This window comes from Acipenser ruthenus, chromosome 2 (genome assembly GCF_902713425.1).
Source record: "Acipenser ruthenus chromosome 2, fAciRut3.2 maternal haplotype, whole genome shotgun sequence".
NCBI classification, from domain to species: Eukaryota; Metazoa; Chordata; class Actinopteri; order Acipenseriformes; family Acipenseridae; genus Acipenser; species Acipenser ruthenus.
In genome coordinates, this window is record NC_081190.1 from 7,398,152 (window position 1) to 7,423,529 (window position 25,378).

At 39.7% G+C, this 25,378-nt stretch overlaps 1 protein-coding gene across 3 annotated transcripts in view; it reads left to right on the forward strand.

Moving 5' to 3' along the window:
- LOC117962964 (transcription factor TFIIIB component B'' homolog) overlaps positions 1-24,616 on the forward strand; it is a 32,433-nt gene extending 7,817 nt beyond the window's left edge. Inside the window, exons 5-35 of one of the 3 annotated variants that reach the window (XM_058987887.1) lie at positions 850-912; positions 1,224-1,376; positions 1,752-1,885; positions 2,028-2,122; positions 2,758-2,812; positions 3,130-3,267; positions 4,397-4,678; positions 4,774-4,936; positions 6,248-6,419; positions 6,950-7,122; positions 8,496-8,928; positions 9,847-9,990; positions 10,372-10,408; positions 11,199-11,315; positions 11,487-11,721; positions 12,035-12,213; positions 12,390-12,561; positions 13,915-14,093; positions 14,270-14,441; positions 15,795-15,973; positions 16,386-16,542; positions 16,713-16,878; positions 16,991-17,053; positions 17,574-17,640; positions 18,191-18,377; positions 18,706-18,850; positions 19,264-19,297; positions 19,411-19,548; positions 19,985-20,585; positions 20,848-21,109; positions 22,583-24,616. In XM_058987887.1, coding sequence (XP_058843870.1) covers positions 850-912; positions 1,224-1,376; positions 1,752-1,885; positions 2,028-2,122; positions 2,758-2,812; positions 3,130-3,267; positions 4,397-4,678; positions 4,774-4,936; positions 6,248-6,419; positions 6,950-7,122; positions 8,496-8,928; positions 9,847-9,990; positions 10,372-10,408; positions 11,199-11,315; positions 11,487-11,721; positions 12,035-12,213; positions 12,390-12,561; positions 13,915-14,093; positions 14,270-14,441; positions 15,795-15,973; positions 16,386-16,542; positions 16,713-16,878; positions 16,991-17,053; positions 17,574-17,640; positions 18,191-18,377; positions 18,706-18,850; positions 19,264-19,297; positions 19,411-19,548; positions 19,985-20,585; positions 20,848-21,109; positions 22,583-22,735 — 5,248 coding nt within the window. In that variant the 3' untranslated portion in view covers positions 22,736-24,616. The remainder of the gene's footprint in view (positions 1-849; positions 913-1,223; positions 1,377-1,751; positions 1,886-2,027; positions 2,123-2,757; positions 2,813-3,129; positions 3,268-4,396; positions 4,679-4,773; positions 4,937-6,247; positions 6,420-6,949; positions 7,123-8,495; positions 8,929-9,846; positions 9,991-10,371; positions 10,409-11,198; positions 11,316-11,486; positions 11,722-12,034; positions 12,214-12,389; positions 12,562-13,914; positions 14,094-14,269; positions 14,442-15,794; positions 15,974-16,385; positions 16,543-16,712; positions 16,879-16,990; positions 17,054-17,573; positions 17,641-18,190; positions 18,378-18,705; positions 18,851-19,263; positions 19,298-19,410; positions 19,549-19,984; positions 20,586-20,847; positions 21,110-22,582) is intronic. The other 2 variants (XM_058987894.1, XM_058987901.1) reach the window with 2 other exon arrangements.
- The last annotated feature ends 762 nt before the right edge of the window (positions 24,617-25,378 follow it).

Consider the following 25,378-nt stretch of genomic DNA (forward strand, 5'->3'; position numbering starts at 1 on the left):
TAAAAAAGCCATGTTGATAGGTGCAGACCAATACAATTCCTTTGTGAAACAAAACATACACATTACCGTCATTTGTTTTCTCATTTTTTAAAAGGTAGCCTCTTTACTTTCAGCCTGATTTCCTTCTATAAAGAACATTAGCAGCAGCGGCAGCTATTACTGGTATTTTTTTGTTTGTTTGTTTTACATAAATAAAGATAAATCTATTTAAATACCTGTGTATGACGGAAGGGGTTACAAACTGAAACATTGTTATAGTAAAGTTATATTTTAAGAGCACAATTTCCACTGTGGTCTAAAACGGATCTGAACCATCTCTGCCCCGTAAGGAGAAACAGATCAGTGTGTCTTTCTCGCTCCCTGTTGTGTTTACAGGGGGCTCGGCTGACAAACGAGTAGGAAGAAAAGGAGCTTCTATTCAGAAATGATTGTTTAAAATTGGTGTGGCATTATCTAACCAAGCAGTCAGTAATTCCCGTTCTTAAATGTAGTCTGCAACACTGAAGCTGGGAGCCATAGGTATAAGGCTGTGCTATTTGTGTTCCTCCTTTTAGCAAGAATGAATGTGCCTGTGCAAGGGCATGAACTGCCTTATCTGTTCCATGGTATAAAAAGACGCCTGCTAACATGGGAGCACTGCATGTCCTTCATTTTGTGTGTTTGGTTCCCACTTTTTTTAAAATTGTATAACAGAGAAAGTTTTGACACTTAAAATTGAAGTCAGTGTGCAGCAAACAAAATGGAAAAACAAACATTTGACAGAATGGCTGCACAGCAGTTTCACCAAATCATAAATAACGGTTCTTGCTATAAAAAGTGTCAAGTGATGTTTGTTTTCTAAATCAACAGGTCTTCCCTAGAGGAGGAGAGAAGAGAAATTGAGAAAGTGATTGGGCCAATGCCCTCCAAAGAGTAAGTGTTTGTTTCAAAGTTGCATGTGGACATCTTTGTTAGTATGGCCTGGGACCTTGCAAGACAAACTCATGTTTCTATAGCAGCAATACTAGAAGCAGCATTTTTTCACTGGAAGCAAATTCTTATGTTACACCGGGCGTCCTGGCAAGATAATGAACAATAACAAAAATCCAGAAGAATTAAAAAATCGGGACAGCAATTTGGGTTAAGAGTTTATAAGTAAACATCATTTTTTTTCTTTACTATTAAATGTTTGTATTTGGCTAAGTCTTTGAGTTTTGCTGGGGTAACTGGTGTTTGCCTTTCAGGCCAGCTAATAAAGCCCCTTTGCCCCCCCCTGTGAGGGACGAAGATGAAGATGATAATGAAGAGGAGGATGTGGAGCATGTCCAAGATGATCAGGTTCTGGTTCCCAGAGTGAAAGTAGCAGAAGACGGCTCTATTATTATTGATGAAGAAAGGTAAAGGAATATGCATAGACTCTTTGAAACCTGCTGTGCATGGCAGGTTGCATAATGTTTCTATTACTTGCCTACACCCCTTGAAATTGAAATGAGAAAGGTGATTACCCAACCCCAAGGCAGTGTACATCTCTGAGTTCCAAAACAGATGGGGGGGAGGGGGGGGAGGAGTCATTGGAATGCTAGTTACGAATAGTTTACATTACAGAATGAGATTGTGGGCAGTGGAACAGTTCCATACAGGACACTGGCAACTTTAGGCATCATTTGAGTCCACTTGTAACTTAATCTTTCAAATACTTACCAAAAAAAACTACACAAGGAGAGGTGTTGTGTTTTTGTCATCCATTCTGACCAAGTGTTCCCTTGCATTAGTTTGACAGTGGAGGTTTTGAGAATGCAGGGTCCTAACGTGGTGGAGGAGAACGATCCTGTTTTTGAGCGAGGTTCCACAACAACGTACTCCAGCTTCAGGAAATCCACTCACACCAAACCTTGGACCAATAGAGGTACAGTTATCGAAAGCTTCTCGGAAAGGTGCCAGTCCTGCCAAACAACCATAGGTTTCCTCTCTCCCCTATTGTGTTACTAATACTGCAGAAAAGTATTTGTTCCCCAGCATGCTGATTCTGAACTTGTCCTTGTTTTCAGAAACTGACATGTTCTTCTTGGCTATCAGCATGGTGGGAACGGATTTCTCCATCATCGGTCAGCTGTTCCCTCACAGAGCCAGAGTAGAGATCAAGGTATTGTATTCACTTCAGCACAACCCCCGCAGAAAATGAAGAATAGCAATTCAGCTTTTGTTCTGCTGTTTAGAGGAAGTAGAACTTGAGTTATTCTGCATCTTGTAATGCGCTTTGTGATGGTGGTCCACTATGAAAGGTGCTATATAAAATAAAGATTGATTGATTGATTGATTGTCCTAATTGAGGTACACAGCACACAAACTCCCATTTCAGGTGATGTTTAAGGTTCTCCAAAAATCTAACCATGAATTGTAATAATAAAATTCAAACAGCTAGCCTTTCACCAAACCTTTAAACTAAGCTCAAATTACGTAAGTCACTAAATGAATTCAGTACGCTATTCTTTTGCTTTTGCTTCTGGTTTTACAGCCCCTGTCTAATACTGATTTAGGTAGTCCAAGATTAGTATTAATTGTGTTTTATAAGATAGAGATGCAGAGTATAATTACACAATTTATAAATGTTGTTTTTATCTTTTTCATGGTGTGGGTTGGTTCCCAAAATGTGCTACTTTGCACTATCAAGAACTGTAAAAGGCACAATTTTATTTACTGCAGTTAGTACAAATATGTATAAAGCCTTAGTCGTATTGATGGATTTACCTGTATTTCTTGTTTCATGTGTTTCTACAGAATAAATTTAAAAGAGAAGAAAGAGAAAATTCCTGGAGGATAGATAAAGCATTCCGTAAGTGACCTTGATCTGCATTGTAATTCATATATACAGCCTTCACATTCCAGCTTACTGTCCCTTGATTAGTTATTTAATCACCCCAGTATTACAGTGAAGGAGTTTCACACACTCGGGTTGATTTCATATACAGTACAACACAATGCAGTGTGTGTTTACCATTGGATAGGTTACAGAAACTCTCTGGAGTGACCTCGCACTCTCTCGACTGCAGTCTCTTTGATTGAATCTTGCATTCATGTAAATAGGCAGTGTTTTCCCATTGCCTCTCATTGTTTTCTGTTAATGTGATTGGCTGTATCTTTGCCTCACAGGAGAGAAAAGGCCGTTCGATTTTGAGTTTTTCAGCCAGCTGCTTGAGAGGATCCTCAAAGATGATGAAAAGAAACGGCTTAATAAGAACAAGGTTACACTTGGAAAAAAGCCAGCCAATCCCAAACGGAGAAAAAAAGGTAATGATACCCATTGAAGAAATGTATGTCCATAGATGTATTAACCCTTTGCGGTCCATTTATTAATCGCGCGTCAGGCACGCCAGGTCTAATTAATTTTCACACGCGCAGTTAATTTTATACGCGCTGTTTAAAAGTATTTTTTTTCACAGTCAAACGGGTTTAAATGGCCCAGCATATCAACAAAGCACACACTAGGCATCTCCAGCCCCTCCCCAGCCTTTTGTTTGCTATAGCGTTCAGCTGTGTAAGAAATAAATAATAATAATAATAATAGTCGTACATACCGATCGATCATCTCCAGATCACTCGTTTTATCACCAAACTCCTCAATAATGCGATCCAAGTCATTATTTTATTACTATAACATCTGAAAAAAGCTCTGCAAATGTCCATGATAGTCTCAGTGCGCTGACGCACTTAGCCAGCTTGTTTATTATGGACGCCCATTATCTGATACCTGATACCATGTATGACTATTCATGAAATACGCCTTTTTTTTTTTTTTTTTTTTTCCGACTTGTCTCGGCTCCTGTCGCTACCACTCGGCAATTGAATGGTTTTCTCGGCTTTTTCCGGAGAAAAAACGACTAAACACCCGTTTATTGCGTTGCTATAATGATGTCGGACCCAGTCCGACAAAGGACCTGTGAGGAATAATTGCAATGTCGGACCCAGTCCGACAATGGACCGCAAAGGGTTAAAGCATCCCTGTGCTTGTATGGCACTGCCTTTTATGCTGCCCCTGGGGATGTCTTTTTTTCGAGAGCCTAGCAGTATCCAGTTGCAACAGTCCTATTGGGTGTCCTTCCTTTCTATCCCACATCTTCTTACAAGAGGTTACATGTGAAGGGAAGGGGCCTGTTTGAGTGCGGCACAGCAACACTGCTGGGAAGCTCATTTGCAGTACACTTGAAATCGAGATCAAAGTTAAAATGTGTAGTTTAAAATACTAGTAATCAAACACTTAAAAAAAAAACAAAAAAAAAAAAAAACTCCATACTTGGCAAAATGAGATCTCGGGTATCCATTTCCTAATGACCTTTACGAGGAACAAATGGCTCGACATGACTGTTTGTTTGGTTCATTCCCCCTGTCCTCTTGCTGTGTGTGTGTGTGTGTGCTTCAGAGAAGAAAGCTGACCAGAACAAGGCCCCTGACGGGGGTGGATCAGTCGAGGTGTCAGACAGTGAGGTTGCGGAGGGAGAGGCAGATGCAGAGACAGCGGAGAAGGAGAACGAGGACTCCCTCAATGTGAATGAAGGGGAGGCGAGCACTGCTGGAGATCCGGATGCTAAAAAGAAAAGGAAACGCAAGAAGAACGATGCAGAGTCCGGCGGACCAGCAACGAAAAAGCCATCTGAAGACTCATCAGAGAGGCAGCAAAAGAAGGCGAAAAAGCGTAAACGGAGTAAGACATGACATGCAGTCCTTTATAATCAATCTTTTAAAGTTAATGTTAGATAAACTGTACATTCATGGCACCCTTACATCCCCCCCAATCAGTAAAATCAGTGGAAATCTGTGAGGACTCTGAAGAGGTAGATTATGAAAACATGCCTCCTCTTGAAGAAAGCCCAGGCAGCTCACCTTCTCGGAAGGAAGACTCGGACACACCAGAGGTAGCTGCACAGATAAAGAAGCAGCAGATTGAGGAGGAAGATGTCAGGTGGGTTCAATTTTACCCACATCCTTTGACCACATGCATATTGCGCACATGTCCTGGTATATGGCAGCATGTGGAGTGTCAGTCAGGCTCTGACAATGCAATATAACTAGGCTTGCTACTTTTCAATATTAATCAGTAAAGCTCGGTAAATGTCGAATTCCCCAAAAATATGATTTCAACTGAAATTAATTTATATAGGATAAACGTCGGTAAAACCACTCGCTATTTTTTATTTTCTTACCAAAAATAATCATTTAGAAATCATCTCTAGTTTCTGTAGTTTTTATACTTACTGTCTGTCCGTCTCCTTTCCACTCTGAATGGCTCGGGGTCGCTGTCAATCATCTCAGTGGTTCGGTAGTACTGTAGTTTCACTGTCGCTGTCATTTCACCCTTTTCTGACAGATCTCGTTGACTGAAGTAGCGCTACAATGCTCTCATTCGCTTAAATGACTGTCAATCATCATGACCTGCACAAACTGTGCACTTTCATTTGCCAGCAAAAGCGCCTGGCATTCAAAGCTCCTACTTCGAAATTAGCAGGTTAAGGTGTAGGTAGGCTTTTGCTATAGGTATACGGTGACAGTTACTAGCTTGATTTGAAAATGGGGCGCAAGATGAAAACACTTAATGAATATTGTGCACAATACCCTGACTGACAGCTGAAGTCTCCGCGGCAGGACGAAGTGGGCCCGTCTGCCTTGCCTTCCAGTGACTCCGAGTCCAGCTGTGCTGAGCCTGAAGCAGGACAGGGAGAGCTCAGACTCTGAATAATAAGTGCAAGTTAGTTCTGTTCAGCTATCTAATGTTTTGTTCTGTGCGTATTATTTTTACTTGTAAATCTATGCTATAAAAGTCTGTGTAATACACTTTTATATTGCGTTTTCTACGGTTTATTTGAGACAATTTTTAAGTGTGTGTAGGATTTATATCTGTACAAGGTTTAGCTCTGCTGTGACTGAACGTTATTTCAATTAGAATGTTGGTAACCATGGTTTTGTTGCATGTTGAATATGATAAAGGGGTTGCGCTAAATGAGACGTTTCTCAGTGGCATAAAAAGTCTGTTTCTATGAAGCATAATGGTCGATTTCACCCATTCTCTGCTTGAATGAAAAAATAAAGATAGAAAAAACCGGTAAATTCTTTCTAAAATAAACGTCTATTAATCGCCGATTTGACAAAAAAAAATTGAATAGTAGCAAGCCTAAATATAATGCAATGCAAGAGATGTAGTCAATACAAATGATGTGTGCTCCTCTGTTAGCTGTGACATGGATGACTGACCCTGATTATCTTGTAATCCAAACAGTGGCCCGGCAGAGGAGACTGCAGGACCAGAAGCTGCAGAAACACCCAAGCTGGGCCAACGTTCACGGCTGCAGAAACCAAAACCCTGCCTCAAACTGGCAACCAAGAGGGGGGCAAAAGCTGCTGTCGACAAACCCAATGAGCTTTCACAGGCGTCACACTTTATAAGCCATGTACTAGAGTTTGTTTATTTATTCTTCTTGCATTTTGTACGTACAGTACTTATACGTAGAGTTATGTATTCAGGGTTTCACAGTAAAGTAATCCTTTGCTTGCAACAGGTTCAGGCATAAATAAATGTTCATCACAGGGGCCTACGTAGAAACTACAGTAAAAAAGGAATCTGACTTAAACAAGTAAATGAGTTGTGCAAGATAGCTGAACTTAATATTGCTCTGGGGGGTGGGGGGAGTGTTTATTGGAAATATTGTTACACTCATGAATTGGGCATCAACAAATCTCAGGGGGATTTTCAGATGATGCCGTCTGTCTCAGATGTCTCTCTCTTCATGGCTGAACGTGTTGTTAGAACAGCAAACCAAGCAAGAGTCTCCATTGGATTTTGATTTCCGACTCTTCTGTCGTTACTCCATTGTGATTTAAAACCGAATGTGTCACACAATCTTACAGCAATGACGGGGGGCTGATAGGTGTATAGTTTTTAATTGGTATGGTATTTAACCTGTCTGATTCTTTCCAAAAGGAACAAGCAGCTGAGCCCCACTATATAGACTCTGCCATTGAGGGTACAGCAACGTCACATCTGAAGAGGAGTACCACTCGAGACCGGCAGCCCTCCAGTGGCATTCAGGAGACAGAGGAGGAGGAACATGATATTACTGCCATTCAAAAGAAAATGTTACACAAGCCCACTAGGTAAAGATCCCCTAAGCCTTTTGACCACGATAATTATACATTTGTTACATTCATAAGTCCTCAATATTAACAGATTTTGAAAATGAAACTCTTTGAATCGACGACAACCAAGACCAAATCTCTGCACGGACAAGAGGATAAGACCACAGTGAAAGCCCTTGAGACAGCTTTCCAGTGTTTTGATTTTAGTGTCTCTTTCAATGTAAGAAAAGTTGCACATTCATAAATCATTTAAATGGCAAATGCTATTTTAATCTTGTGACCAGCGCTCCAGATATGCACTGCACTGCATATGGTAGCTAGAGAATGGATCACAGCGGTGCCCGGACAGCTAACTGTAGCCTGCCTGGGAATTGCAGAAACACGTGACCAATAGTTATGGGTTTTCAGTAAAAAAAATACGGTTGAATGCACTCCACTTCAATGCGTGTTTGTTACTGGTGATTCAGCAACTGGATACTTGATCCTTAGGATTTCTCGGTCCCCCTTAACCTAACCTACCAATTTAGTCAGTAACATTTTTTGAAGATAAATCTATGTAATAAATACAATATTCTGGTTTGGAGAAAGTTGGGGATGCTTTATATTACTATAGCAAGGTGATCATAAAGGAATGCAATATTATCAAATTTTTGTTTTAAATTTCTTAGGGAGCTTGTCTGTTGACTTGGAAAGGGAGAGAGAAAGGACGATTTACAGAAAACAACTGTAACAGCCTAGTACTATTAGGAGGAGACACTGTGAACGCTGTAGCTAACTACATTGAGAGTAGCAACTTCTCAGACTAGAATATTAAGGCAGGACTAAATGGCTGCGCAAAATACTTTTTTCAGGTGGAAAATAAGGAAAGGGACGTTTTTATTGTAACACCCAAGTTTTTGTACAGTAGTTCAGAGTAACATTACAGTTAAAATGTAAGGCTGTAAATAATGCATACCCTATAAGTTAGCATTAAAGTATATACTGTATTTATTGAAAGTGCCCATTACTTAATGTTGCATTTTACTCACGCAAAATACATTTTACTTACATAGTGTTTAAATTGGAGAGTAAATTACTCTATGACCCTGGAGCGCTGATTCTTTCAACTTTATGCTACATAGAAAAAAATTATCAGTCTGTCATTCCCAGGTCGTTATACTGTAGCTACTGCATCAGGAAATACATGTTATAATCTATTCAGTCGCAAAATATTCTTGAAAAAACTTACAATTTTTGGATTTTCTAGGGGGGAAACAATGATGCCAGAGATAAGGATTCAATGAAAAAAGGTTACCGTTTTTTATTAACTCAAAATAGCAGCCCTAAAATGTCCATGCATGTGGCAGACTTACTAACAGAATAATACTTCTTCCTCATTTTATTCACTGTAGATCCGGAAGAATACCTAAATTGTCCTCGCATCTGAAACAGCCCGAAGATGATGAACCTCCAGCAGCCTCGCCCCCTGCCTCCCCACCCTCGGAGGCAGCCTCGCCCCCTGCCTCCCCACCCTCTGAGACAGCCTCGCCCCAAAGGAGAGGAAGAGGTCGTCCTCCACAGTCCCAGAAACCTAAACCCAGCACCCTGAAGGGGAGGGATCAGAAGAAGGACCCGAGACCCGGGAAGACCGCGCTGGTGACCTTGAGGGCATCTGTGAAAGAGACTGAAGAGAATTCAGATGAGGAGGGAGAGTCAGTAATGGAGGAGGAAGGGGATTCCTTTTCCATGAACCCAGAGGAGGTGAACCAGGCCCCTGCGTTTGTGCCCGTCAGCCTGCGCTCGCCAGCGCCCGTCCCAGCTCAGGTGGAGGAAACAATGGAGGAGGTACGGGCCGCCCTTTTATCATTTCATATTAAAAGATTTCAAAATATTATTCAAAAACCTTTTGTAAATTCAGCGACAAAGACTAGACGTTGTCGTCTTTTAATATCGAAATTAGTTTTGGTTCACATTCTTATATAGAAATGTGATCTACACCCCAAAGCGTGAAGAGTCTGTCTTTGATCCTATTGAAATAATTGTACATGTTTTAGACATAGCCTTGGTTGAATGGTGCATATTGCACAGTAGCTCATGCATGGAATAAGTCATATATGAATTGTTTTTAGTTTTTTTTCAAACTTATCCATGTTCGACTTATTCCTTACCTACATGTAAAACAGCCTTCACACCAATGCCAAATGCAATGTCTAATACTTTGTCAAAATGTTTGCCTTTGATTTGACCAAGTTCTTTTTGAAGGTTGTGAAATGAGAATTAGCTCAGCTCAATGATGACACTAGCTCGGCTGTTTGCAAAAATAGTAATTTCGGAAAGATACCTTGCACAGAAATATCGGGACCCATTCACAGAATTAAGGAACTTCAATAAAGTTAGCAGTTCGTGGTACCTTTTCCGAATTTGAGAGGATTAGTTTATTCTCATTTTTCAAAGCACTGCTTAGCATTATAGAATATTTAAACTATTTAAAAAATAAAACTGTCCTTACAGTCCTTAATGTTTTGTGTATAGTGCCCATCGTTTCTGTCTTCAATAAATACCCTTTCACAGTTCAGTGTATAAAAGTGGATTACCTTTTCGTATAGTAGAAGCCAGGTTATTTAAGGTAAGTTTGTTGTATGAGAGTTATGTTTTATTCCATCATCGCCTTTCCATTTCCTTTCATTGTTCTTTCTTAGCTTTCTTTTTGTCTTTTTTCATTTTCCATAACCATAGTGTTTGTATGTGCCTTTATCCACACAGCTGGAACTCTCAGTCAGTGTCCCTGACACGCGTTGTACTATTGAACCAGAGCACCTGCACCACAGTGACAGTGTGTGCAGCCAGTCACTAGACCAGAGTCCAGTGGAGGCAGCAGTCACAGAAAACTGCTTGCATTTATTGGTAGTAAGTTACATTTTTTGTTTCTTTTACAGGGATAGCGTTTTAAAACTTTCACAAGATGTTTAAAATACAAACAGCTGAACATGTCGAACTTGCCGTACAGAACTACAGCTCTGCTAATTTCACAGCTGCTGTGCTTTAAAGACTAAAGAGCTTCACATTGTTTTTTGTATTGCTTTTTTTTCTGCTCTGGCATTGACCTTTGTATGTTGGTTACGCTCATTAAATAGCAGTGTAACTCATACAATACCCATCTAATCCGCCTATTCTCATTGTTCTTCATGCCATAAATTCTGATTACTAATTCTCACAACGTTTGTGTGCTTGTTATCTTGTGTTTAGCCAGTTTCTTATTGAAGGGTTTCTAATTCTTAATATTTTCAGGATGTGGTTGAAGTTTCCACTCCAGAGAACGATGAAGGTAACAAAGGTCATTTTATAAATACTGCTTTTAAAGTGGGAGATGCTTCATTACATTGTCTTGTTTTTTTAACTGCTGCTTTTTTGATGTTTGATAATGCAAAGTTGTTCCTGTAATGGCTCTGATATTGTATGCTTGGTCTGTGTGAAGGTGCTTTGATTATGAGATTAGGAACTGCTCTTTTATTTCTAGTTGGATGCCTAGATGTATGCATTATGTAGACCAGGTCCAGGGGTGTCCAGCACGGTCCTGGAGATCCATTCCACTCCAGGTTTAACAGCTAAAACGATAAAATCAACTACTTCAGGGTCTAGGTGGAGGCTTAATTGGTTTGATTAAACCATTTAGAACAGGACTGGAACAAAGACCAGGAGTGAAAGGACCAACGTTGGCCCCCCGTGATGTAGATCATCCAAAGTGCCTTTATATTAGTAGTTGCTAACAGCATCCAGTGCACAGCAGTGCATTACTGGATAAACAACAGGAAACTTGATGGCACTGGCTTTTCATTGTGTCATGACTCTTTGATCTACTGTAGATTGCAACTAGAACTGAAGAACAGCACCTGAGTATTTTATGTTTGCCAAAAGTAGCCTAATTTCATTGTGTAAAAGTGTATATATGATGCCAAAACAAAGTGGTGTTTAGAAGTGGTGCATGTCACAGCTTTTATGAATTTTCAGTTTTGTTTTAATGACAGCATGTGAAATATTAAAGTTTATAGCTTGTAACATTGTGTGCCAGTGTGCATGCTAGAGTTTTTTAAGCCTAATATTTCTATTTTGTCCAGATAACTCTCTGCCAGTGAATGATAGCAATACAGACTCCGATAGGAGCTGTCTGGCAGTGAAGAAGGACCTTGTGTCTCAGCCTTCCTCTGCAGCCGGTCCTGGAGATAATGGTTCAGGTAATACTGGTACACATTCTAGTCTTCTTATAACCTTGGTCACTCTAACCTTCCCAGCAAAGTCAGCTACCAGATAGTAATGACTTCTAATCAGGGTTCTATTGCTTAAGGAAGTGCTGCTCTGACTTTCATCAGAGTTTTCACATTGAGTGGTTTTGCTGTTTCATCAAGGTGTCAGTGAGGAGCCTCCATGCCAGGCACTGAAACCTGGGCTTGTGGAGGTGGAAAAGGCAGCCACAGTGAGCCAGGATTCAGTGCAGCCTGCCCATTCTCAGGCTGTGACTTGTGAGGCCACTACTCAGGTCCTTCATGAAGCTCCTTCAGAGACACCAAGCGAGGAGACCGCAGGGAGTGCACAGGCATTAAGAGACCCATGCACACTGGATGAAGCTGCCAACACCATTGGGTTTGTAAAGCCTGTACTGTGCATTGCACTGCAATGCTTGTGTTTGTATGGACCCATTGCTCATCTCTTCCTCTCTTTTTTTTTATATATTCAGCTAATGCTTAGTTTCACCTCAAGTATAATTTCAGAGACATAATCCCATGCTGTGCATGTTTTTTTAAATTTTTTATATAATAGTAAATGTCTTTAGTGACAGTGGTTTTAGAAAGTGGTTGCACTACACAATACTGACAAACTGCTATATCTGGTAAGGGCATATTAAAACATGCACCTCATAAAGATCTGCCATGTAATGATGTTTCTGTTTTTGTAGTGTTGTTAATGCACCTGAAGTGTCTCACGGCTCTGAGACACCGAGCCAAAACCAGGAGAGAGGCAGACGAAGCAGGTTCCCAAAGCCTAAACCCAACCTGGGTGGAAAAACAACACAGCCCAGGAGTCTCAAGACTAAACCTCCCCAGAGTGACTCGGGACAGGGCAGCTGTGATAAAGGCAAGTGAGGATGGCAGAGAGAATATTACAGTAGCAGCAACAAAACTAGTGTTTCCTTTTTGTTTTGTTGTTTTTTTCTTTTAATGAAAGACTAATGGTTGCCTCTTATGACTATTTCCTGTCAAAATACTCTTTAAGAAAAAGATTTGTATCCTATCACATTGTCTCCACCTTAGGAGATGCATCACAGAAGGCTGAAGTGCACATTGTTCAACAAAAGCCTGCAGAGGAAAAAGAGAGTGAAGTTGACAGCTGCAAAGATGAAGGAGTTTCAAAAGAACTGAGGGAGGTCAAGGCATCATCTTTATCATCCTCTGAAGAGGGACTGAGAAAAGATGGCACTAATATGTAAGTTCAAAGGATTCCAACAATATGTATATAATCAGTTGTAGTCAAAAGTTTACATAACCCTATGGAAATGTATAATTTCTAGAAATTTCTCAAACAAATAATTGTAGGAAAAATCTTTTCTAGCAAAAGTTTTGGTTTTGTGGATGAGGAAAAAAAGTTACAAGAAATAGATGTCTACAGGTAATTATTTCAGCTTTTATTTTTTTTTTTTTTTGCAAAACTTCAAAAATGCTAATTCAAAAGTATTCATACCCTTAGATGCTATGATAGTATTGTCTACAAGGTGCTAGACATTTCAATATGATAATGCAGAACCTAATTCTAGAAAAGTCAAGAAAATGCTGGATTGTAGATGAATATTCTTAGAGAAAATAAGTTAGGCATAGGATGATTACTGTCATTACCAATAAGTCAATATGGGGAAAAAATAAAGAGCTATCTGAAGACCTTAGGCAGAAAATTATTTATTTTCATAAAGCTGGAGAAGGATACAAGAAGATTTCCAAGAACTTGAGTATCCTAATTTCAACTATTGTTTCTATTGTCAAGAAGTACAAGACTCATGGTACTGTCACAACGCTCCTTCGTTCTGGAAGAGTTCTCGTCAAAGGTTTTGTGGAGCGATGAAACAAAAATCTAGCTATTTGGTCACTTTGATAGTTGTTACGTTTGGAGAAAGTCTGGTGAGGCGTACAAAGAAAAGAGCATCATACCTACTGTCAAGCATGGAGGTGGTAATATCATTCTATGGGCTGTTTTTCCTCTAATGGCACAAGAAATTTAGTTCCAGTACATGGTAAAATGGATTCCAAGATATTGGCCAGTCATCTGAAACCCTCCGCTACCAAACTTGGTTTAAAGCGCAACTGGACATTCAAACACAACAACGATCCAAAGCACACATCAAAATCTACTTTTGTAAAATGGCTAAAAATAATAAAATCAAGGTTCTGGAATGCCTTGTCAAAGTCTCGATCTAAATCTGATTGAGAATCTTTGGTATGAGTTGAAGAAGGCAGTGCATTAGAGAAGTCCTCGGAATTTGAATTAACTGGAACAATTTTGCATTGAAGAATGGTTAGAAATCACCAAAGAATCATGCCAAAAGCTCATTGACAAATATCCTAATCGTTTAAAAGAGGCTATTATTGCTAAAGGTGCCACAACTAGCTATTAATTTCATTTTCCTTGTCCGGGTATGAATACTTTTGAATGAGCAATTTTGGAGTTTTGCAAAAAAATTGCAGAAATAAATAATTGTAGACATCGATTTGTAGACATGCATCTTATATATATAATATATAAAAGATGCATGTGTTGCTCAGTTACATATACAACTCTATTTTGTAGTGTTGTTAATGCACCTGAAGTATCTCACGGTTCTGAGACACCGAGCCAAAACCAGGAGAGAGGCGGACGAAGCAGGTTCCCAAAGCCTAAACCCAACCTGGGTGGAAAAACAACACAGCCCAGGAGTCTCAAGACTAAACACCCCCAGAGTGACTCGGGACAGGGCAGCTGTGATAAAGGCAAGTGAGGATGGCAGAGAGAATATTACAGTAGCAGCAACAAAACTAGTGTTTCCTTTTTGTTTTGTTGTTTTTTTCTTTTAATGAAAGACTAATGGTTGCCTCTTATGACTATTTCCTGTCAAAATACTCTTTAAGAAAAAGATTTGTATCCTATCACGTTGTCTCCACCTTAGGAGATGCATCACAGAAGGCTGAAGTGCACATTGTTCAACAAAAGCCTGCAGAGGAAAAAGAGAGTGAAGTTGACAGCTGCAAAGATGAAGGAGTTTCAAAAGAACTGAGGGAGGTCAAGGCATCATCTTTATCATCCTCTGAAGAGGGACTGAGAAAAGATGGCACTAATATGTAAGTTCAAAGGATTCCAACAATATGTATATAATCAGTTGTAGTCAAAATTTTACATACCCCTATGGAAATGTATAATTTCTAGAAATTTCTCAAACAAATAATTGTAGGAAAAATCTTTTGTAGCAAAAGTTTTGGTTTTGTGGATGAGGAAAAAAAGTTACAAGAAATAGATGTCTACAGTTAATTATTTCAGCATTTTTTTTTTTTTTTTTGCAAAACTTCAAAAATGATAATTTAAAAGTATTCATACCCTTAGATGCTATGATAGTATTGTCTACAAGGTGCTAGACATTTCAATATGATAATGCAGAACCTAATTCTAGAAAAGTCAAGAAAATGCTGGATTGTAGATGAATATTCTTAGAGAAAATAAGTTAGGCATAGGATGATTACTGTCATTACCAATAAGTCAATATGGGGAAAAAATAAAGAGCTATCTGAAGACCTTAGGCAGAAAATTATTTATTTTCATGAAGCTGGAGAAGGATACAAGAAGATTTCCAAGCATTTGAGTATCCCAATTTCAACTATTGCTTCTATTGTCAAGAAGTACAAGACTCATGGTACTGTCACAACGCTCCTTCGTTCTGGAAGAGTTCTCGTCAAAGGTTTTGTGGAGCGATGAAACAAAAATCTAGCTATTTGGTCACTTTGATAGTTGTTACGTTTGAAGAAAGTCTGGTGAGGCGTACAAAGAAAAGAGCATCATACCTACTGTCAAGCATGGAGGTGGTAATATCATTCTATGGGCTGTTTTTCCTCTAATGGCACAAGAAATTTAGTTCCAGTACATGGTAAAATGGATTCCAAGATATTGGCCAGTCATCTGAAACCCTCCGCTACCAAACTTGGTTTAAAGCACAACTGGACGTTCAAACACAACAACGATCCAAAACACACATCAAAATCTACTTTTGTAGAATGGCTAAAAATAATAAAATCAAGGTTCTGGAATGCCTTGTCAAAGTCCCGATCTAAATCTGATTGAGAATCTTTGGTATGAGTTGAAGAAGGCAGTGCACTAGAGAAGTCCTCGGAATTTGAATGAACTGGAACAATTTTGCATTGAAGAATGGTTAGAAATCACCAAAGAATCATGCCAAAAGCTCATTGACAAATATCCTAATCGTTTAAAAGAGGCTATTATTGCTAAAGGTGCCACAACTAGCTATTAATTTCATTTTCCTTGTCAGGGTATGAATACTTTTGAATTGGCAATTTTGGAGTTTTGCAAAAAAATTGCAGAAATAAATAATTGTAGACATCGATTTGTAGACATGCATCTTATATATATATAATATATAAAAGATGCATGTGTTGCTCAGTTACATATACAACTCTATTTTGTAGTGTTGTTAATGCACCTGAAGTATCTCACGGTTCTGAGACACCGAGCCAAAACCAGGAGAGAGGCAGACGAAGCAGGTTCCCAAAGCCTAAACCCAACCTGGGTGGAAAAACAACACAGCCCAGGAGTCTCAAGACTAAACACCCCCAGAGTGACTCAGGACAGGACAGCTGTGATAAAGGCAAGTGAGGATGGCAGAGAGAATATTACAGTAGCAGCAACAAAAAAGGCTTCCGTGTTGTGTGCCGTCCTTGATAGTTTTGGCAGCATGGTGGTCCACGTTTTCACACATTTCCCAGAGTGTTTAAGAACGTGTTGTGTTGAAACACAGAATATTCTCCAAACCTTCTTTAGAAACAGCGGAGAAAAGGTTTCACGAATATCAACCCTTATTTAATTTAATTACAGGCTTTAGGTGAAGCCCAGGTTTTGTGGATAAGGCCTGATGTTCATTCTTATTTGGGTTACTTTTGAGTCGTTCCAGGAGCACCAGCAGTCCTAATGTATTTCCAGCAGGGTTTATTATACACAGCTAAGCTTTCTGACGCACTGATGGCTTACTGTGAACTTGTACCTTGCTGTATCCTCTTTAGGTGGTGCATCAAGTAGCCCTGCAGTGGACATTGTGCCTCATTGTACTGTAGATGGCAAGAAGTGTGACAGCAGCAGAGATGAATGTGTTCCAGAGAAATTGGGTGACAAGGACTCATCATCCTCTGCAGAAGGACTGAAACAAGATGACACTAGCATGTAAGGAAACCGTGAAGAATATACCAATATTCCCATTCTAAAATCCCAGTCCTTCATGGTTAAACATGTGGGTGAAAGAATATACCTCAAGATCCGAGATTAACCTGTTGCATGTTAGTGTTCTCGAAAACACCAATAATATGTTGTGTTTAAATGAATATGTTTTTCAGAAGACCTGCATTGGAAAGTCTGCCTAAACCAACAGGTGAGGATGAAAGAGTTGAGAAAAGACCAGCAAAGGCACCACTTCGAAGACCTAAACCTAATCTCAGTGGAAAGCTCAGAAGCAGGATCCCTCCAGAGAAGGATGCCTCTGCAGCAGCCAGCACTGGACAGGTGAGATGAGAGAATGTGTTCTCAGCTTTGTAAATGCACACTGCCAAGGCTTGAGTCTAGACAGCACTGTTCTTTGAAATTATTAGTTTTGTTTGGTTGTTCTGTTTCTTAGGAACAAAATGCCATTCCAGAGGATGGAACAGTTTCAACATTGGATTCTCCTGTATCAAAAAAGGTCAGTGCAATCTTGCGAAAAGGTGTTTTTTTGTTTGTTTTTTTAATAATGCATTTTGTATTTTTTTTTTGTTATTATTTCTGCTTACGGCTGCCTCAGTAATTTAGTGACAGTAGCTTTTACCAGCTTGACAAGGGGGTAAGTTGGTGACTCGATTGCTTTGTAGCACTTATTCTAGCATATACCCTCCGGTATTGTACCACTTATGTGTCATGTGCACCGGTCAGCTTCTTCCATGCAAGACGAAGATGCTAAACCTGTAACTAACTGGAAGACAGACGAGGCTCTGCTAAATCCTAAATACTTTTCACACAAGACAAAGCTGCCACCAGGTGGCTCACTGCTGTAACTGCACTGTGTTTAAGGCTCTTAAATGGACCATCAGTGTTCAGAATCAGTAGCCAATGGTCATGCCATGATACAGGTATATGACCTTAACAATCCTCCACTTGCTTATGATCTTATAAATTCTGTGTGCATTTGACTGACAAGAGAGTTAATGAATGATGGGTCTTTCCAGGCTGAAGTCAGAAGCCCCAAAGCTGATGAAAGTCCCAGTACATCAGTTATCTCACAAAACACAGAAGGTATGTTTGTTTTTCTACGTTTCATCTGTTATCCTCATGTATGTTTAAGTCACCACAGTGTATAGGAAAAGAGCTCAGGTGTGTCTTTATTAAACTCAGTAAAACCAGGAATGGATCAGTCTGCAATGCAATAGGAGTCTTATTTCCATCCCTGTATCCATATGCATGCTTCTGTCATTCAACCTTTTTGTTTTGCAACCCTGTGTTGTGACCAGTGTTCATTTCGTCGACGGAATCAATGGCGGAAATATTGCTTCACAAGCTGTTTTTAATTTGGTCAACAATGAGGAGAGGACGAAAATCCTTATACGTGACTAAGATAGCAGATGACTGTCGATGATGATGATGACAAGACGAAGAGAATAAAGCTAAGCTTGTTGGGAGACCGACGAACACTAAAATTAGCAAGAGATCCCTGACGCCAACATTTAAATCTGCAAAACTTTTTTATGCAGCTTGTAGTGCTGAAATATTGCCTAATTGTATAGCAATATAAACCATTAGTAGATAGTATTTTATAACTTTAATGAATCTTGATTTCATTTTCTAGGGAGCCTTGCAGCAAATGAATTCCCACAGCAAGAACCAACTTTTATACTTACATTGTTTGAAATCCCACCTTCCTTGCTGGGGGAGTATGATGACAGCACAAGTTCTTTGAGCACAATCTCAGCAGAGCTTCTCTCCTCCCCTGTGTTTGTAGATCATGTGCCTGCAGAACTCCCTGAAACACAGAGGTAAGGGAAAAATACTTTTATTTTTTTCCTCCTCCTCCTTCTCCCCTTCTGATTGGTGTGGTTAGGTTGGTGGATAAGGTGTTCATAGCTCTTCACTGGGTTTAATAGGTGGTACCCCATTTAGTTATATATGAAGCTTACATTTAAGAGTATAGTAGGAGTTGCCTGCACTGTAGAGATTTGCGACAGGTGGGGGGGAGGGGGGGGGTCTCTATCTTGACGTCCCTTGCATAAAGTGGCACACGAGTGGGCTGTAATGCAGCCGATAAAAAGAGCAAACAAATCCTTCATTATTTTGTGTGTGTGTTTTTCTTCCTCCATCCTCTAGTCTAGTTTCAGAAGCAGTGGAAGTAGAGTCGTACTCAATGTCTGGATGCCCTGAGGATGCAGGGATAGTTTCCTTGGATCAGTTTTCACAACCTGTCTACAGGAGTGGTGAAGAGGAAAAACCTAAAGAACTTCCTGCAACTTCGGTATGTCTTCACCAGAACATTAGTGCAGTAAATGCAAACTACCACGCCCATGTGAAGCTAGCTCTTCAGGATCCCGATTCCTCCACGTGTCACTGTAGAACCGTGCAATTGAGTGTGACCAGGGTCATTTTTAAGATGCTTGTTGTTTAGCATTTGCTTCAAGTTGCTATTCTCAAGCTATGCATCGGTCCTTGAGAGAATAAACGGGTGGTTCTCCTTGTCCTACAAAAACGTAAATCACATACGTGAAACTGAACCGCACATGGTAACACAGTTGTCCAGCCGAAGTGATCCTGCATGAAGTTTGGCCAAGACAGATCCAATGTGTGATGAGTTGCATGCTCCTAAACAGAAAGTAAGAGTATAAAGGCTTGGAAATACTTGTTCTTGACATTGACTTTTTGTTTTGGCAGGCACATGTGAAAGATCTCACGACAGACTTGGGTGGTAAGTGTTTTATTTATTTACTTAACACATTTTATTTGTCGCATATAGATATGAACTGTATTACAAAAATGTTGGTAAACATATTCTAAATGTCTAAAAACCCCTTTTTCTAGACGAGGAATATGTGAGCATTACCTTGGAGCCAGTGGAGGATTTCCCAGCAGCTGCTGAAGCTGACAGTGCTGAGACGAGCAGCAATGCCGCTCAGCAATCCAGGCAAAAGAACAAACCGCCAGGGAGGGCAAGAAGAGGTGAGTTATGCTGTAGTCTTTACAGAGTGTGTCCCACTCCACTTGTACATACACTTACATGTATAGGTAGTAAATGACAAGGTATTTGCATACCTTTGTTTTAGTACAATACAATTCTCTGTTGAAATGGGGTGGGTTCTCTTTTACTACCCTCTGATCATTGACCAGATTGAGGTCTTTTTTTATTTTATTTTTTTTTTTATTAGAGAAACTTTTGAGTTTAATATGTGGTGCACAGCCATGTTTAATTCTTAACTAATTTTTATTACCATTGTTGTCTAATTTAAATAAATAAGTACTGCCATGTTGTTTTAACATCTGGACATATCAATAATACACATTCCTCTTACATTATGCTCCCAGGGATTTGTTGTTTTTGTTCACAAACTCTCATTTCTACTGCAGTTGTGTAATTAGTGGATTATCTGCATTTCAGGAAAGCTGCATGTAAAACCCAACACCTTGAAAAAGAAGCCTGCAGTGAGCACTAGGGCTCGTGGGGCTTTGAAGGTTGTGCACATAGAACCACAAGAGCGCCCCCTGCCAGCAGAGACTGCCAGCTGTACACCTCTTCCACAACCTGCAGAGCAGCAGATTACACAAGAGCGCCCCCTGCCAGCAGAGACTGCCAGCTGTACACCTGTTCCACAACCTGCAGAGCAGCAGACTACACAAGAGCGCCCCCTGCCAGCAGAGACTGCCAGCTGTACACCTCTTCCACAACCTGCAGAGCAGCAGACTACACAAGAGCGCCCCCTGCCAGCAGAGACTGCCAGCTGTACACCTCTTCCACAATCTGCAGAGCAGCAGACTACACAAGAGCGCCCCCTGCCAACTGAGACTGCCAGCTGCACACATCTTCCACAACCTGCAGAGCAGCAGACTACACAAGAGGAGTGTAGCCAGCATGAAGGAAAAGAGGCCAGCAATAGCAGTGTGAAAACCGCAGAACCAAGCATTGAAAACATTGGTGCAGGAGAACACCTGACTCCCAGCACACCAAACACACTACCTCCTTCTGGAACCCCATTAATAAGGTATGGCTGTCAAGCTTAGTTGTCATGAACCGCAGGAGTATTGACTAGAGGAGCATTGCTTTATATGACTATCCGATATATAGTGGACGTGGACAGTACATACAGATGTATTCCTATGCTTGCTGTAGTGTCTGTATAGGGAATAGCCACTGATGGTTTACCATTTGACAGGACAATAATAAACACATTCTTGTTAACTGCTCAGAGTGTTTGTAATGCTTTGGAAGCTGAATGTGTCCATTTTTTCTTCCCCCTCCCTCAGGCCTGGACGGAAACCCAAAGGGTTTTTATCTTTCATTTCCCAGAAGAGTAGCTCCGATAATGTCCCTAAGCCTCACCGGACATCATCCCAGAAACCACAGATTAATACCGCTAGATTAGATAGAAAAAGGACAGCTAGTGCCCCTGCAGTGGATCTCTCCTCTGAGTCCTCCGCAGTGAGCCCACCTTCAGCAGGAATCGGATTATGTGCGTCCAGCAGCAGCACTCCAGCAACAGAGGGAGTCGGCAGCACATCATCTCATGTAAGTGTGACAGTTTGCATTCACAGTCCACACAGATATATCCATCAGACCCGGGGTAGTCACTTTGCAGTCCTAAAAGGCCATTCCACTGCAGGTAAATAAGGGGAACGCTCTATTTCCAGGAGGATGCATTAGTTTGCCCTCCTGTCTTGCAAATTGAAATCTCAGGTGGAGCCGTTTACAGCTGTATAAACTAGATTAGGAGATTTAATGGTACAGTTGAGGTGATTTGATTTATTTATCAGAGACAACATGTAATTATAGCATTGATGCCATGCAAACATGACAGAATATCTCATTTCTCTATAGTCCCCAGACAGGCATTGATTTTTATTTCTAAAACAGTACAGTGTCTAGCTTCAACAAAACCATATTACATTCAGTGCATCAAGTGCATACAACACATAAAGTGTGCAACATACAAATGCAGCTAGTCTAATCAACATCCATACTGCGCAATAAAAGGTAACTGCATATAGAACAATCAGATGTATTCTAAAATCTATTTCTCTTCTTATTACTTATTTAAGCTCCTTTCACACTGGCACTCCTAAACGGGTTCTGGCTACCCGGGTCACAGCCCCGCGTAGTGTGAAACCACGTACCTGGGTCATACCCAGGTCCCAGTGACTCACCTCAGGATGTGGGTCGACACGCTTTGACCCGGGTTGAGTGAGACAAAATGCATGACGGCCATTCGTAAGCCGATGAAATAACAAACAGCCACGCCTGCGAGAAGGTTTCACTTCCGCAAAGAACATTCCTGTTTATTCTGTTTAGATATATTGTTGTTGCTTGAGACACACCATGAGCCAGATTGCAGCAGGGATGTAGAAACATTTGCTCTAATCAACATTTGGGCCGACGGTTCAATCCAGAGAAGCTTAAATGGAAGCGTCCATAACAAGCTGCTTCCGGGGCATTGATACACGTATTGTGTACTTGTGTCTGTCACCCAGGTCAACCCTGCTTTATCAGAAGCAGTGTGAAATCGCGTAGCCGACCCGCATGACACTGGGTCCCGACCCGGGTAGGTTCTGACCCTGGTAGAGCATGCCAGTGTGAAAGGGGCTTTAGTGATTCTTAATATAAAATCCCCTTTTATTTAAAAATCTCCACTAGAGGTTATACTTTGATTAAATACCTGATCTGTGACATTTTAATTGGTCAGTTTTAATAGTCAAGGGATTGTATAAAACAAAGAGCCGTCCTGCTTACACTGCTGGACTTGCCACTTTGCAATAGATGCTACTGAAGGATGGTATGCAGTCCAAAACAATAAACATTTTTTTTAATTAAAATATGTTCTGAGTTTTAATTATTTTATTATTTTATCTAAATAGAGAATGAAAAGGACATGCTGGTGTTCTAAACTCCGGAACGTTTTGATAGTGTGATGATGCTGGTGTTTTTTTTGTATTTCTATTGTAGTATCATTGTCACTTTCTGTCTTTTTTTTTCATTTTTTCCTAGTTAATACATTTTCCCATGACGGAAAGCTGCTCCTCAGAGCCTCACATAGAGGAGGTCTTCTGTACCAAGAACTCTGCAGCAGATGAAGAGCCAACCAGCATTTCACAGTACTTCTTTAGTGACATCTTCACAGAGGTGGACGATCCAGATTGATGATGTGAATCGTTATTGATACTGTGATCTGGTTGTGGAATATATATATATATATATATATGTGTGTAATTATTATTATTATTATTATTATTATTATTTTTTTGATCGGTTAATCATGCAATCTATGATCGGTTTCATTGATTAATCACACCTGTTGGCTAGTGATATGAAACTGTATTGAAAGACAATTACAAGTAATACAAAGCTTTACTTGTTATGGGATCAACAGAGAGCTCGGGAGAACGTTTTCTATTGAGATTGAATGGAGCGGTGGCTCATGCGCAGAAAGCAGAGATTAGAGTTGCACACAGCAGCAATTATAACAGTAGATTTGTTGAACGTCAGTTTGTATAGATTTTCACCATTTATTCGAAATTCACTGATAGTTTTCTTCTCCAAGTATAAAAAAACAATAAATTAATGAAACAAAGACCCTTGCTTAATTGATTACCACTTTGCAATATTTATTTGATTAAACTGTATTGCAAAAAGAGAATTATGAATTCCGGAATCTATCAAGCTAATTATTTAATGTAGGTCATCTGATATTTCATTACGGTAATTTAAAAATAGCGACTCCAGTAGCCGAAGTACATTTGCATTATTACAGCAAAATATAATGCCCATTACCGTCCTACTGCAGTAAAAAGTATGTTGCTCATGTAAATATGATCCTGCAATCACATAACGTTTCTACACAGCAACAGAAAACCTGCTTTTCAAAAAGATACTTGGTCTCAGAAAGAGGCATCTGGGAACTTTACCGAAAACGTTGAAACTTTAACCAAATCCAAACGTAATCGCCAATGAAAGGACTCGCTGGGTTAGAATGAGAAAGACATTAAGGAATTCGAAGCATAATCTACTGCGCTTAAAACAATGATTAAGTAAAGTATTCAAATTACTTTTTATGGACTTCAGAATTAATTAACAGTAATGATATTGAAATCTTCTCGTCAAGTTTACTGATGCAGAACGGTACTTGAAGGGCTCTGTCGTGTCCCTTGTTAGGTTTGCTTGTTTGTTTGTCTTTTTGTTTAAGGTGACTTGCAGCTGTCTTTACTGTAGTACATGTTGTAAATACTGTGTAAATATGTTGTTTTAATTTATTTTTTATTGAACACTTCATTAAAAGCATTGACTCAAAAACAGCACTTCACGTAGTTGAAAGCTGTGTCTGCCGGTTATTTACATGCTGAGTCATATCCAAGGGACAGAAACGATTATATTTGTGAATGAACCACTAAAACCCTTATTTATATTCTGTATACAAGCAATTGTGTACTTATATAAGTATTTTAGATATGCGGTAACAGTACTATTTATATGTTGTTGTACCTAATTACACATCTGGATATTAATGGATGCTGTAAATCTCTCTAGCTACATAACCCAGCTTTGAAAATTGAAATTGGTTTGGTTGAAAGCCATGAGAAGATGTTTTTATACACGAATGTGCCTGTTTAATTATATAAATATCTGATTATTTAACTAGCTTTGCCAATCAAAATGGGTTCACACATTCAGCAGCTGCTGTGCTTGGGACCTCAGACTCTCAGTACTGTTCTTTCATTTAACGTTCAGACTCTTACACCCCACCACCAAGAAAAAAAGATATCAACATGAAATGGTTCCATTGTTGCAAAACAATCTAAAATGGAACTATCATATCCTGCTAACAGTGTGTATATTCGAGGCTGGTGTGTAGGAGCATGATGTTGTATTTGATTTGTTGGGGATATCTGAAAGTAGCCAAAGTGACATTTAAGATCTTTGCATTCAGGAATTGGAGAATGTTTCACTTAGTATGGAAGAAATACTGAATAAATGGTTTCCTTGGACTGTATAATATGTTAATAAACAGTTTTTTATTCAAGTGTTTTTTTTTTTGTTGTTGTTGTGTTTTTATTTGACTTAAAGGACAAAATAATACTTTTAAAAAGCTGAATTGGAAGCAAATTGATCATTCGGCTAAAGTATGGTATGGATGTCCAGACGTGGGGGTAGTGTTGCTATTACATGTCAAAGAAGGTACAAGTAGGCACCTCCTGTTTTTGTGTTCTAGATTACATGTCAATGAAGGTACAAGTAGGCACCTCCTGTTTTTGTGTTCTAGATTACATGTCAATGAAGGTACAAGTAGGCACCTCCTGTTTTTGTGTTCTAGATTACATGTCAATGAAGGTACAAGTAGGCACCTCCTGTTTTTGTGTTCTAGATTACATGTCCATGAAGGTACAAGTAGGCACCTCCTGTTTTTGTGTTCTAGTTCCTTTTCTCTTTTTTTAGTCTTGTGGTGTTACTTCCTAATTCTGGTGATAGTTTCCTGGGATTAAATATCACATTTAAAACAAATGAAATTGCAAGTTCCGTAGCCATTGACAAACAGTATGATGGTAAAAGGCACAGCACATTGTGGTGGCTGTACTAAAAACAGCCTGCTGCCTCCTGGTGCCAGTATTGCACTTTCCAGACAGATTGCACAATGTTTTCCCCCTAGGGTGGCAGCTGGTAACCAAGGACAATGTCTAAATAAGAACTGTGTTTCTTATGAGGTTTACAAAGTACATCGGGTGTATATTTTAAGATCTACTCTGTGCATGGCTCTAGAAATGAAATGCCAAGTAAAGTGATATGAAAAGG